At 45.6% G+C, this 14760-nt stretch overlaps 1 protein-coding gene across 8 annotated transcripts in view; it reads left to right on the top strand.

Moving 5' to 3' along the window:
* The window catches only part of BCL6 (BCL6 transcription repressor), a 50365-nt gene extending 46083 nt beyond the window's left edge, over positions 1-4282 (top strand). For all 8 annotated transcript variants that reach the window (XM_035710160.2, XM_049105637.1, XM_025425325.3 and 5 more), the window contains 3 exons: positions 904-1034; positions 1157-1294; positions 3071-4282. In XM_035710160.2, the coding sequence (XP_035566053.1) occupies positions 904-1034; positions 1157-1294; positions 3071-3214 (413 nt within the window). In that variant the 3' untranslated portion in view covers positions 3215-4282. The remainder of the gene's footprint in view (positions 1-903; positions 1035-1156; positions 1295-3070) is intronic.
* The last annotated feature ends 10478 nt before the right edge of the window (positions 4283-14760 follow it).

The following is a 14760-nucleotide window of genomic DNA, read 5'->3' as shown; positions in this document are numbered from 1 at the left end:
TGTGCTTGGTCTTTTCTCTGAGACGCTCTGTCCTGCTTCTCTTCTGGGGTCAGGAGTGTTCAGCCCAACACATGAGTGAAAGAAACTAAGGCTGAGAGAGGCAGAGTAGATCTTTTTTATAAAGCCAGAAAAGAAAAAAAAAAGAAAAAAAAAGAAAAGCCTCTTGATTTCCTCTAAGGGCTTGCACCTTATCAACTCACATTCCTTTCCTAGGTAGCTTCTAATAACCTGATTGTTGTCCAAAGTTGACTCTCTCTTGGTATTTTAAGTGTGTCCATTATCCCAGAAACTTTCCACGAAGGAAGGCTCGGCCCTTCTATTGGCTTCCCCAGCCCGAGCATCTCCTCTGACTCAGCCCTCAGCCCTCTTGCAAATGGAATCCAGCTGTAGTTGCCACAAGCGGAAAAGTATGTTTTTTCTAAGAGAGAAACTAGAGCAGCCTGATCCTATCTTCCTGGTGAAGGGCTTGATTACTGAAGCAGTCTTATCCACGGGAAGAGCTGGAACAGCCTTACTATGTCATCTAAATTCACCCCTCAACTTCCAGAGAGAGAAGGCGAGATCCAGAGAGGGGGGTGACTTGTCCAGGTCTGCAGTTAGGTGGTCCTAATGTCATAGCTGGTTCCAAGGCCTCTGGGAACCTCCCTCCCTCCCCGCCCCACCCCCACGTTGTGCTTCCCTCTTCTCTAGCCTGCTTCTTGACCCTGACCGCCCGCAGCCTGTGCTGGTGTGTGTGTTGGTGGGGGATGGTGGCCGGCCCCGGGATCCTCTCTCGGACGCCTTCCAGCGGAGAGAAAGCTGAGGTGGTCCAGGAAAGACAGTCTGCTTTGAGATCCCGGGGCCTGGAACTGTGCAGACCTCTATCAAATATGGCTTTCTTTGTTCCCTTTCTTTTGGTAATAGGTGAGAAACCCTATCGCTGTAATATCTGTGGAGCCCAGTTCAACCGGCCAGCCAACCTGAAAACTCATACTCGAATTCACTCTGGAGAGAAGCCCTACAAATGCGAAACCTGTGGTGCCCGATTTGTGCAAGTGAGCAGGGCTGTGGGGAAAAGACCCATCAGCCTCCGTAGGCTGACAGGGGCTCCTGGGGTGAAGTGGGGGGGGCACACGTCACCCCAACAGAGCCTCTCATGCTTTGCTCTTCCACTCAGGTGGCCCACCTCCGTGCCCACGTGCTCATCCACACTGGAGAGAAGCCCTATCCCTGTGAAATCTGTGGCACCCGTTTCCGGCACCTTCAGACTCTGAAGAGCCACCTGCGAATCCACACAGGAGAGAAACCTTACCATGTATGTGAGCCTCTTGTGGCCATCGGCTGGCCTGGGAGGGGTTGGTGGCAGGGAAGTGGCAGGTAGCAGAACTCTTTGCTCCAGTCTCAAGCACACAGTGGGATGACCACTGAACCCCGCTTGACATTAGCTGTGTCTCAGTTTGTCCATCTGTAAAGTAGGGGTATTAGGTGGTCTGGACCATAGATATATCAATTTTGGAGTCATTCATTTATTCCATGCTAACTGGCTTCTTATAATATGCCTCTGTGCTGGGCCAGAATGTCTACTGAAGAGGACCAGAGGTGTTTGAGAAGGGGCAGCCATTGGAGTGGGAGAAAAATCAGAAAAATGTGGTGATATAAGAAAAAAAAGAAAGACAGAGAAAAGACCATTTGAAGAAGAAGCAGGTGGCCAGCTACACAACACGATACCATGAATAGGCCATTGGAATCATTGTGTTCTGGAGAAGGGTTTCAGCCAGCTATGGCTTGTGGGCTAATATATGAACATTTCATGAGCTAAGAATGGTTTTAATATTTTTTAATGGCTAAAAAAATTGAGAAATAATATTTTGTGACATGTGCAAATTACATAAAATTTAATTTTCAATGTCCATAGACAAAGTTTTTTTGGGATACAGCCATGCTCATTTGTTTACATTTTGTCTGTGGGTACTTTCCTACTACAGGGACACAATTGTCATTGTGATATATTCACTCTCTGGCTCTTTCCCGGTAAAAAACATTTTGCCCATCTCTGCTACAGAGGGGAAAGATACTGGCCGGGCAGGTGGGATATCTGGTTCTTATTCTCATTCCAACACCAACCCTTTCTAGGGCCACAGGCTAGCCCTGACCCTCTCTCAGTGGACCACAATTTTCTTTTTTTGTAAAAGGATAAGAATGCTGTAGATGAGTAATTTTCAAACTGTGCCCTTTCAATCATTGAGGTTCTGCAACCCCGCAGCCTCTTTAACCTTTTGAGTTTCTGTTGAATTTGCAAAAAGGGACCCATGGCTTACAGGTGTGGGAACCACCACTGTGTTTGATGACACTGACTTTGGTGAGTTTGTGGCATCACCATAGGTAGTGATGACCATAAGAACGAACCAATGACTGGTTAACCCGTATCACAAATACGAACCTGCAAAATGTAGTTATTTTCATCCACTTGTTTATTAGTCCCTGAGTGAATATCTTCTTACTTGCTTTTTGTTCTTGGGCAAATTAGTTCTCCTCTCTGATACCCTTATTTCCTCATGTGTAAAACGAGCCTGATAATAGTACCTACCCCGTGGAGTTGTTGCATCCAGTTAACAAATTCACTCAAGTGTCAGAATAGTCCTTGACACACAGAAAGAATACAATTAATATTTGCTAGAAGTTTAGATGCACCACTGTCAAGTTAAGAGTGACCTTCAGAGCGTATTGACTCAGTTCTTTACAGAAGGGAAAGCCAAGGCCCATGGAGAGAAATGATATGCTTGGGTGGAGAAATGCAAGAGCAACACTTCACTGCTTTAGAAAACAGGAGAGGAACATTTGCCCCACGCTTACTTACCACTTAGCTGGAGCCAGAACTCTTTTTTTTTTTTTTTTTTTATAAATTTATTTTTTATTGGTGTTCAATTTGCCAACATACAGAATAACACCCAGTGCTCCAGTCTTAACCTGGACTTCAGGTTAAGTCCCAGGACTTCCCTGGGAGGGAAGAGCTGCCTGCTCTGGGTCTTTGAGCAGTGACAGTTTCCTGGCGTTGATGACAGCTAACAGTTTGCCTCTGGTTTTCCTTCAGTGCGAGAAGTGCAACCTGCATTTCCGTCACAAAAGCCAGCTGCGTCTTCACTTGCGCCAGAAGCACGGCGCCATCACCAACACCAAGGTACAATACCGTGTGTCCGCCACTGACCTGCCCCCGGAGCTCCCCAAAGCCTGCTGAAGCATGGAGTGTTGATGCTTTCCATTCGAGTCCCTTCTCAGAATCTACCCAAAGGATACTGTAACACTTTACAATGTTCATCCCATGATGTAGTGCCTCTTTCATCCACTAGTGCAAATCATAGCGGGGGTGGGGGTGGGGGGCGGGGCGTGGGGACTGGGGGCCAGAGCAGCTCCCCGTCCCCCACTGCCATAAAACATTAAGAAAATAATATTGCTTCTTCTCCTATGTGTAAGGCAAACCATGTCAGCAAAAAGCAAAATCATTTTATATATCAAAGTGGGGGAGTATGCAAAAGTTCTGACTTGACTTGGTCTGCAAAATGAGGAATGTATATGTTTGGTGGGGACAGATGTTTCTTTTGTATGTAAATGTGCATTCTTTTAAAAGAAGAGACTTCCGGTATGTTATCAAAGAGAGGGCTTTAATTTTTTTAACCAAAGGTGAAGGAATATATGGCAGAGTTGTAAATATATAAATATATATATATATAAAATAAATATATATAAACCTAAAAAAGATATATTAAAAATATAAAACTGCGTTAAAGGCTCGATTTTGTATCTGCAGGCAGACACGGATCTGAGAATCTTTATTGAGAAAGAGCACTTAAGAGAATATTTTAAGTATTGCATCTGTATAAGTAAGAAAATATTTTGTCTAAAATGCCTCAGTGTATTTGTATTTTTTTGCAAGTGAAGGTTTACAATTTACAAAGTGTGTATTAAAAAAAAACACAAAAAGAACAAAAAAAGCTGCCGAAGGAAAATGTGTAGTTTTGTTCTAGTTTTCGGTTTGTATATACCTGTACAACGTGTCCTACGGTGCCTTTTTTCATGGAAGTTTTCAGTGATGGACGAGCGCGCCATCCCTTCTGAAGTGTAGGCAGACACAGGGACTTGAAGTTGTCGCTAACTAAGCTCTCTTTGGGAATGTTTGTCTCATCACATTCTGCGTCATGCTTGTGTTAGAACTACTCCGGAGACAGGGTTTGGCTGTGTCTAAACTGCATTACCGCGTTGTAAAATATAGCTGTACAAATACAAGAATAAAATGTTGAAAAGTCAAGTCAACTCGTTCCAGGGGTCTTTCCTTGTGTTGGGATCAGGACTTGAATGGGTCTGGTTTCCTCTGCTCATGGAGAGGAGTGGCTGCTGGCTGCGGGCCGCCGGGGTCTCGGGCAGGCCAAGGCTGGGACTGCCTCCAGGGAGCTGGGCAGGGTCCTGCTGGGGGCCCCCAGACCAGGAGGGGCTGCAGCCTCCAGACCCTGGTGCGTGAAGAGCTCCAGTGCGGGGATGTGGGATGGACCACCTCTAACCTCTCTCTCCGGCTGGTTCCCACGTCTTTCTGTTTTTGCTCAGCGTTCTAGGCTGAGCTTTCGTGACTTTGGTTCTTGCCCTTCAGGCACAAAGGTATAGGTGTCCTTTCCTTCTCTGGGTCTTAGAGAACTTGCCCATTCTGTGAAGGCTTATCTTGCCTCTTGGCTTCATAAACAATTTCCCTCTGCTGGGGTTCAAGGGACAGTATGAAGGCAGGTCTGGCCTCATAACACATTTTTCAGCCTTGGTGCCTTTGGAGTCTTTCTGGTACCTGCGGCGTGATTGACGGTTATCTATAGCCTCCAAAACTTTACAAATGGTGACCAGTCACACAAACGTTTCTTCATCCTTGGAGAAATGTTCTTTGTCCAAAGAACCCTGGTGGAAGACAGCCATTTCTGCCTGTGTGACCTGGGACAAACATTTCCCCTTTGAGTCTCTTTCCCAACCTGTCCATGAGAGGATTAGATTAACTAGATCATTTATGAGTCCATGATTCAGACGTAAGTTTACCCTAGCTTGCTCTGGCACCCAGTTTTGTTTCACCTCAAAAAACCCCAAGGATCAAGTTTGATTGATGAGACCTAAGAACAGTGAGGACACGTGCAGTCCTGGCCCCTGGCCAGAGGAGAAAGTCCACATTTGCACTCTTCTGGTTCCTGGGTGGCCGTGGAGTGGGGTTGGGGGGTGTAGCCCCTCCCTGGGCCCTCGGGCCAGTGGTTGGACAGAGGTGGCCTTGGCAGGGCCTTTGCAGCAGGCTCTGGGCACGTGCTGAGAGGCTGGTGGGGGCTGAGCACCCAAAGCCCCAGAGAGAGCCTCACAAAGTCACACCACCCTCTGCCAGCCACATGGCCTTTTGGTTCAGGTTTCCTTTGAAAATGACTTTAGAGGACTTGCCAGCTCGAGGCCTTAGCTCACCCTGCTCTTTGAAAAGGGAGAAGATGATCCCTCTGCTCCCATAGAAACTTGGCAAAAGAACTTACAAAACAGACAGCTTCAGAAATGACAATTCACAGGCCCGAGGGAGGCTGGCCCGCGGCCCCTCTGCTCCCAGAGAGCGTCCGAGTTCCTTTATGTGTCATTCCTGTTTAATAGAGACGAGGAGCCCAGGGCAGACAGTGTGGGTGGCGTTCAAGTTCAAACAAAATGGAAGATCAAAGAGTAACTGGAGCCAATTGACAATCAATAGTAAGTAAAAAAGCAAACATCTCTAAACAGATACACTAGGGCAAGGGAAGACAGAATTTTTATTACAAAAGCAAGCATGACACGAATGCCACGTTTTACAAACACGCTAACATATAGAAAAGGGGCTCATGATGTTCTTCTCTATTATTGTTGGAATTTAGGAGGAAAAGCTTCTGCAGACCAGGTTGGTGGTTGGAGGCTGAATTCGGAGAGACAGGGAACTTAGAATCAAGCAGAACTACTAAAGGAGCTGGGAGGGATGAGATGCTAAGGATCATGCAGTTCAAATCTGTCATCGACCCACAAAGGGACGGAGGCGGAAGAGCTGAGGAAAGTTGCCTCCTGTCCCTTCTCTTTGTGTGGACAATTTTCAAAGTATCTTTGTATCAATGATCTCCTTCAATTCTCACAACCACCCCTCAGAGCAAAGGTGACAGGGGAATGGAAAACCACACGCCCACCTCAGAAACTCCCAGACAGTGCCCCCCCAGAGCTACACCTAGAGGTCTGTAGTAACACCTCAAGCTGTACCTGCCCACAGAGTTTTCCCAAAGACTCTCCTTTGTCCTCAGTCCCTGCAGAAAAGCCAGCACTTGGGCAGCCACAACCCTCATCATGCAACCCTACCTCCCTGACCACTGATTTGTCTAAGGGTGGACACTGGATCCAAGGGCAGCCAACACCCCCACCACCCTGAGGACTGACAGCCCTATTCCAGCACTTGAAGTGTGATGTAAATAGGAAGTGCTAATCGGTTGGGCCACCGCTAAGACTGTGTGTTCTGGGAATTTGCAGAGAAATGTGGAGATAGGTAGCCAGTCCAGTGTTTCTCAGACTTCATTTTTGACTCAGACTTCATCATCTCTATGATTTTGCTATAAAATCACACCCTGATTATTTATGTATTATTTTCCTTTAAATCAATACACTTCTTAGATATGCATTTTTCCCAAATACAAACTAAAATAAATGAGGTGCTAAGTGCATTTAAAATAAAAATATTCACTCATGTGTCTTCACTTCTACTGCCTCGTGTTCTACTAGAAGCGTGCTTCAGAGAATGCTAAGATCATGGGAACAGGGAAGAGAAGCAGAGAAATGCTGATAGAAGTGGATCCCTGGATAGTAGTCGGGTTGTCTTAATGGCAGAGCACTGGAGTAAAGTCCCAAGAGAAAGCTTGGAAGTAGAATGACCTCCTAGTACCTGGTTCTATGAAGCTTGTCATTGAGTGGGAGTTTCTGGTCTTAGATTTCTAAAAGATTCCATCCCTCCTTATAACCATTTTTCAATCAGGTCCCTGCCTCTACTGCTATACCACCCACCGTTACTTGGACTGGTCTGCATGGGTCCTTGTTTCCTGGAAACAAAAGAGCACAATTTACCCAGGTGCTCAGGCCTTCTGGTGTATCTGCCATTAGGAAGATCCTTAAAGACTCTTAGATTGTGTCCAGACTTCTCCCTAGTGGAGGCTGAGGCATGTTGTGATCCCTCAGAGGCAAAACAAGTGAGCTACTCAAAATACTATAATGACTTGGAAAGACAGTTTTGTTCCTCCAGGTCCCCCAAGCAGCCACAGGCAACTTCTAACAGGTACCGGGAGCCCAGCCCTGCCATGAGCATGGGATCCAGCACATCTAGTATTGCGTCACTGAAGGAGAAGGAAGCATCAGCAATCACTAAGGGAGAGGCCTTATAGACAGGTGGGGGGTGAAGAGAGAAGTCCTAGAGCCTAGGAAGGGGATCTAGTGGGGCTGGGAGCCCCTGCAGTACTATATTGGCCCTTGAGCCCTTGGGGTCTAGTCCTCTCATTAAATGGGTCTGACACATTTAATTCTAAATGGCTGGCTGGTTGGCATATCTCAAGGGAGTTTCCTCCCTATCTTTTGCATCCCAAGCAAGCAGGTTGGTTAAATAATGAGAATGCTAAGAGTCAGAATCACAGAATATTGTGACTAGATGGGGCCTTAGAGATTAAGTTCCTATCTGACAGGTGAAGGAGCAGAGGGGAGAAGGGACATCCCTAAAGTCACACTAGGAATTTTTTTTTTAAAGATTTTATTTATGAGAGAGAGAGAGAGAGAGAGAGAGAGAGAGAGAACACAAGCAGCAGAGCAGCCGAGTGAGAAGCAGGCTCCCCAGTGAGTGGGGAGCCCTACTTGGGGCTCAATCCCAGGACCCCAGGATCACTAAAATGAAGGCAGATCCTTAACCAACTAAGCCACCCGGGTGCCCCACACCAAGAATTTTTATCAGTGAGGGCTCCTGAATCCCATTTTGGTTTATAACATCATCCCAGCCTTTAAGGAGTGTGTGAATAAGTGGGGAAAACAAAACATGGACACACATGGAGGTAACATTACAAGGAAACATAAAGAGATGCAGCATTATGGCTAATGAGTGACAGTCCTGAGGACGCAGGGGCTTGAGCAGGGTTGTCAGAATGTCAAGTTTCTCCTTCAGGGCAGTAAGAGGCAGATACCTGATGAGCTGGAGGCCAAGCAGCACCATTCTCAGGGCTTTCCCACATCTCCCTTCTTCCTGTGGGACTGCAGTGCCTCCTGTCTAGAAAGAGCTGTCCTCCTTGAAGTCACCAATCGGAGCCACCTCTGGAGGTGGCTTAGTTTCTTACAGCTGCTGTCACACAAACTAGTGGCCCAGACGACAGAAGGGTATTGTCTCACAGATATGGAGGACGGAAGTCTCAGATCAAGGTGTTGAGGTTAAGCCCTTCTGAGGGCTTATTCCAGTCTTTTCCCCTAGAGCCTGGCAGTTTGCTGGCAATCCTTGGCACGCTGGGAGAAGCATCACCTTGGTCTCTGTCTTCACCTTCACATGGCATTCTCCCTGATGTCCCACAGACATCAATCAGATTGGTGTAGGGCCCACCCTAAGGACTTCATCTGAACTAATTACCCCATTTCCAAATCAGGTCACATTCTGAGGTTCTGGGGGTTAGAATTGCAACATGTGAATTTTGAGGGGACACAGTTCAACCCATGACAGGGATTGTTGGTAGGAGAGGGGATGGTGAGATGCTCTTGGAAGTGACACCACCCCCATCTTCCCTTTGCACTTTCTCCCTGCTCCCAAAGGCAACAGGAATTGAGATTTGGAGGAGATTCTGAATGCCAGGCACGGGGCTTTGCACTCATGGCTTCAGTCACCTACATTACAGCCCACTGAGAGGGGCTCGAGTGATGTCTTAGGTGAGGAGGATGAGATGCAGAGAGACTGGGTCACTTGGCTGAGGCTGGGCAATGCTTCTTCTCTTTCTCCTCCACTCAACCATGTCCTGCATATCATTGGTGGGGCTCACCTCAGAAGAGCTCTAGGGGACAAAGTAACTGTGCTCAGTAACCACTCTTTGGTTAAGCAGAAAGGAGAAAAATCTAGATCCACATAGATACTTTTGGAATAGGAATTACTGAGAATGTGTATACCAGACTGCTACAGGTTTGAAAAGGCTCCTTAACAGGGACTGGAGACTAATAGTCTAACGCAGCAGCTCTTGCCATAGGGAGCATTTAAGTGTACTGCCAACTGCTCCCCGAGTGACACTCATGCACAGCCAGGGGTGAGAATCTCCGATCTAATCCAATCCTTGTATCATATATAAAAGAAATCCAAGTGACATTAAGCAAAGACATTATATGAGGAGTAGGATCCAGCTCCCCAAATACCTAAGCAAGTGTTCTTAGTGCACTAAAATCAATGCCTTAGGTTGCCATGATTTTCTATTTCCAGAAACTTTAATGAAGCCCATATATGATTGCCTTCCTCAAATATCTTCATAGTTCTAATCATTTCCTTGATATGACCCTAAGGGAGCAAAACTTTGACACATGGGTAGGAATTATAAAAAGGCAGAACTCAACTGGGGAAAAGAAAGGATTTCTGAACATATGTGTAGGGATGGAATGGGCTTGGGGTGGGCTCCTGAGCTCACTGCTAAGATGAGTAAGCAGAAGATGCAGGACAAGGGGACAGTGATGTTGACCTAGGGAAAGGGTTGGGCTCTAAGGTCCCCTTTCAAGCTCGAGGTTCTCTCAGGCTCCATTCCATTGAGAAACTGGTTTTGATCATGGGAAGACATCAGGAATATGGGTCTGCTGTGATTCTCAGGAAAGAAAGGCATGATCACACAGGTCTGGGGCCATTTTGTGTAGGGTTGGACAGCTCCCGTACCTCTGAACTGACCTGCATTCCAAGGGTGGCTTGTGTCTATGTCTTTTTTTTTCCCAGCACACCCTGGATTGGGGTTTCACACACTTCATCTCCTGATGGTGGAACCATGCATCATCTGCTACTACTTCTACCTGGTTCCTCTTTTTCAGTCACGTGGAGAAATGTATCACTTCCCAGACACACCGGGCTTCAGTTTTTGTTTTTTTGTTTGTTTTTTCACATTAATAAATATTATCTATTATAGTATAAAGATTATAATTCCATCTTATGCAATTTGTAAGTTTATATTGTTATTCACGTATCATAATTACCTCTATTATATTCTATACATAATAAAGTATCTGAAGGAAAAATATTGATTTTTTTTTCAGAGTTCAGGATTGATTTATTTATTTTTTAAATTTTTTTAAATTGAAGTTCAATTTGCCGACATATAGCATAACACCCAGCTCATCCCGCCAAGTACCCCCCTCAGTGCCCATCACCCAGTCACCCCAACCCCCCACCTACTTCCCCTTCTACTACCCCTTGTTCATTTCCCAGAGTTAGGGGTCTCTCATGTGCTGTCACCCTCACTGATATTTTCACTCATTTTCTCTCCTTTCCCTTTATTCCCTTTCAGTAATTTTTGTATTCCCCAAATGAATGAGACCATATAATGTTTGTCCTTCTCCGATTGACTCATTTCACTCAGCATAATGCCCTCCAGTTCCATCCACGTCGAAGCAAATGGTGGGTATTTGTCATTTCTAATGGCTGAGGAATATTCCATTGTATACATAGACCACAGCTTCTTTATCCATTCATCTGTCGGTGGACACCGAGGCTCCTTCCACAGTTTGGCTATTGTGGACATATCTGGGCTTCCGTTTTTGTATACCCCACGCCCTCTATTTAGCATGTCTTTTTATCTCCTTCTACTCTCCCCTAGCACTCCACCCTGGGAACTCCTTCAGGACCAGCCATCCACGAATTTCCTCAGTCTAAACAGCCGTGTGCATCTGTACAGGTTTGTTGAATGATGGAGCCAGAGAGGTGTGGTGAAGGTTCCAGTTGGTTTTAGAGCTCTTCCGGGGCCTACATTTTTGAGGCAGTCTAGCAAACAGCCGCAAGGTGGCAGGGTACACCAAGCGCTGAACGCTCAGATGCCACTTTCCGGTGGAAAAGGCAGTAGGAAGGTGTAAATGGGATTAGCGCTATTTCTTCTAGTTGGCTTTCTGTGCCTTTGTGCCTGCTCCCTTCCTATAACCCTCTTCTTCATCTCAGCGAAGCCATCCCATGGAATCGGCTGGTGGTCTACAGGATGTGATTTGAGGTCCTCTGGCCCCCAGATCTCTCTCTCTGAGACCTGCTTGGGTGTGTGAATTTCCACTCTGAAAGCCATTCCTTTGTTTCAGGTTTGCAACTCTCCTGGGGAGAAAGGAGGTTAGAGGTCCTATCTCAATTCTCAGGCAAAAGCAGGACCTAATAGAGCTCTGGAGGGAGGCTGGGTCTCATGAGATGATGCCAACAATAAATAGAACCGAATGCACAGATCACCACTGGCCTCCCTTGCCAAGAGCTCTCTTAATCGTCACCACAATCTTGCCAGTGAAGGAAGAAAAGATCCCACTTGGCAGATGAAGGAACTGGGATTCGGAGCAGCCAGCCTGAGAACACACGGCTAGTAAGAGGCGAGGCCAGGGATGGGACATTTACCTTCTGACTTGCAGGCAGGGCCTCAGCTAGCACAGCCAATACCTGTGTGTTGGCTGTTGAATTAACAAAAAGTGGCCCCTTTCTTCATGCACCCAGGACACAGCTTTCCAACTGCACAGCATAATCTAAGGAGAAAGTTTAGAATTTCAGAACTGGAGGGATGCTTGGGTGGCTCGTTAGTTAAGTGTCTGCCTCTTTTTTTTTTTTTTAAAGATTTATTTTTATTTTAAGATAGACAGAGAGAGAGAGACAGACAGGCAGAGGGAGAAGCAGGCTCCATGCCAGGAGCCCAACGCGGAACTCGATCCCGGGACTTCAGGACCGCACCCTGGGCCGAAGACAGGCGCGAAACCGCTGAGCCACCCAGAGATCCCCTAAGTGTCTGCCTTTAGCTTGGGTCATGATCTCGGGGTCCTTCCTCTGCTAGGAAGCAAGTTCTCTCTCTCAAATAAATAAATAAGTCTTTAAAAAAATAAAAAGAAAGAATTTCAGAACTGGAGTTCTCATTGGGTCAAAATCCCAAATTCTGAATATTGGAGAGGAAGCCACCAGGGCATGTCACGCAGCTCAACATCTGCAACGGAGTGCTGCCCGGAGCTCTGGATGGTGGTACCACGTGTGGACTGGCTGCGCTCTGAGCATCTTGCCACCCCTGTTTAATGCTGAGGGTCTGGTGTTGTCCCTTCGACTCTTCTCTCCCAATCATATTCAGTGACCCTAGGTATATGAGGGTGGAGGGGCATCATCTAAGCCCTGCTGGCCTGGGCCCCATGCAGTGAGTCCCTGGTCAAGCAGCTCTGGCCTTGATTCAAGATCATTTAGTTTGGTCAGGAAGCTTCTTCTCCCGGTCTTAGGTTTCTGACTACACATGAAAAAACTGCACAGGATAATCTCCAGAATCTTCTAGAAGGGGCCTTTTCCATCCTAAGTAACTGGGAGAAGGAGATTGCTCTTGCTGGTGGTGTCCCAGGCATAGAAATCACTCACGGGGATCATGGAGTTCTAATTGCAGGAGGCCAGCCCTTTCTTATCTACTATTTCTAGTGTTTTCTGCATCCACCAGACCAACAGTCAGAGACCCAGGATTTGGGGCTTCCCTATACATGCCTCTCGACATTTTCACAGGTCAGAAGGGGCTTACAGTGTGGCACCAGTTATTACAAACTTCAACCTACTTAACAGTTCACAAGGGGCTCTGAGTTCCTATATATTTAACAATTTGTAACCTTGCTCAGGCAAATGTTTTTGTTTTTTGTTTTTTTTTAAGATTTTATTCATTTATTCATGAGACAGAGAGAGAAAGAGGCAGAGACACAGGCAGAGGGAGAGAGGGAGAAGTAGGCTCCCTGTGAGGAGCCCTATGCGGGACTAGATCCCAGGACCCTGGGATCACGACCTGAGCCAAAGGCAGATGCTTAACCACTGAGCCACCCAGGAGCCCCAGCAAAATTAAAAAAAAAAAAAAATCACTATTTTATTTCAAAAGAAATGCATGTGAAGTGCATAAAAATTTGAAAAATTGCTATGACAAAATAATAATACTAAATAGCATTTCTTGAACATTCACAGTATTACAGGATTTTTAAAAATATTTTTATTTTTAAATAATTATAGATTCACAGGAAGTTATAAAAATAGCGCAGAGAAGTCCTGTGTATCCTTCTGCCGTCCTGGTACTCCAGTGGTAACCTCTTAGGTAACAATAGCGCAATATCAAAGCCAGGACTTGACACAGTTGGCAAAATCTACAAATCTTATTCACATTTTACCAGTTTTACATGTGTGCATGCATATAGGTGTGTGTGTGTGTATGTGCGTGTAGTTCTACGTGATTTTACTCATGTGTAGATTCACGGATTTGTGCTATCCCTTGAGTCATCTTCTTCCTCTCCCTTCATCCCCACCCCTTGGCAACCACTGTTCTTCATCTGTATAATTTTGTCTTTTAAGAATGTTATAAGCCGGTCGTAGAAAGACAAACACCATATGATCTCACTCATATGTGGAATTTAAGAAACAAAACAAATGAACATAGGGGAAGGGAAGGAAAAAAAATAAAATTTGAGAGGGAGGCAAACCAGAAGAGACACTAAACTCTGGGAAACAAACTGAGGGTGGCTGAAAGGGAGGGGGTGGGGAGATGGGGTAACTGGGTGATGGGCATTAAGGAGGGCACATAATGGGATGAGCACTGGGTGTCAAATAAAACTGATGAATCACTAAATTCTGCTTCTGAAACTGATAAAAAAAAGATAGATAGATGATAGATAGATAGATAGATAGATAGATAGATAGATAGATAGATAGATAGATCAAGACTAGAGAATATGCCTTGGCCAAAACAAAACAAAACAATGAATGTTATATACATGGAGGGATGCCTGGGTGGCTCAGTTGGTTAAGCACCTGAGTCATGGTTTCAGCTCTGGTTGTGATTGATCTCAGAGTCCTGAGATGGAGCCCCGTGTAGGACTCCCTGCTAAGTGAGGAGTCTGCTTCCTCTCTCTCTCTCTCTCTCACTCTGCCCCTCCCCTGGTTCATGCACTCTTTCTCTCTCTAAAGTAAATAAATAAATATTTAAAAAGATTGTTATATACATGGAATGTAATAATAGCAATAGGGCAGCCCGGGTGGCTCAACGGTTTAGCACAGCCTTCAGCCCAAGGCCTGATCCTGGAGACCCAGGATCGAGTCTCATGTCAGGCTCCCTGCATGGAGCCTGCTTCTCCCTCTGCCTGTGTCTCTGCCTCTCTCTCTCTGTCTCTCTCTCTCTCTGTGTCTCTCATGTATAAATAAATAAGATATTAAAAAAATAATATCAATATAATATAGTGGCATAATAATGTAAGTAACATATTGAACATTCACTGTGTGCTGGGAATTGTTTCTAGCTCTATACAGCTGTGAGCTCATTGATCCCCTCAAAGATTCATTGCAGTGATTTCTATTAATACCCGTACTTTCATATGTGGAGATGAGATATTCACCTAATTTTATTCAGACAGTAACTGGCAGAGCTGAGGTTAAAATCCATATCTTGCTCTAGAATTTAAACCTTTTCTTATAACATTATGCTACCTTTCTAAACAGATTAAATGCAAATTTTTAAAAACTAAACACAGAAAAGTATGATTCCACAGAGGCCTCAGAAAATG

Source organism: Canis lupus, chromosome 34, assembly GCF_003254725.2.
Source record: "Canis lupus dingo isolate Sandy chromosome 34, ASM325472v2, whole genome shotgun sequence".
NCBI classification, from domain to species: domain Eukaryota; kingdom Metazoa; phylum Chordata; class Mammalia; order Carnivora; family Canidae; genus Canis; species Canis lupus.
The sequence above is the reverse complement of the archived record's forward strand: the minus strand, read 5'-3'. Positions and strand labels throughout refer to the sequence as shown.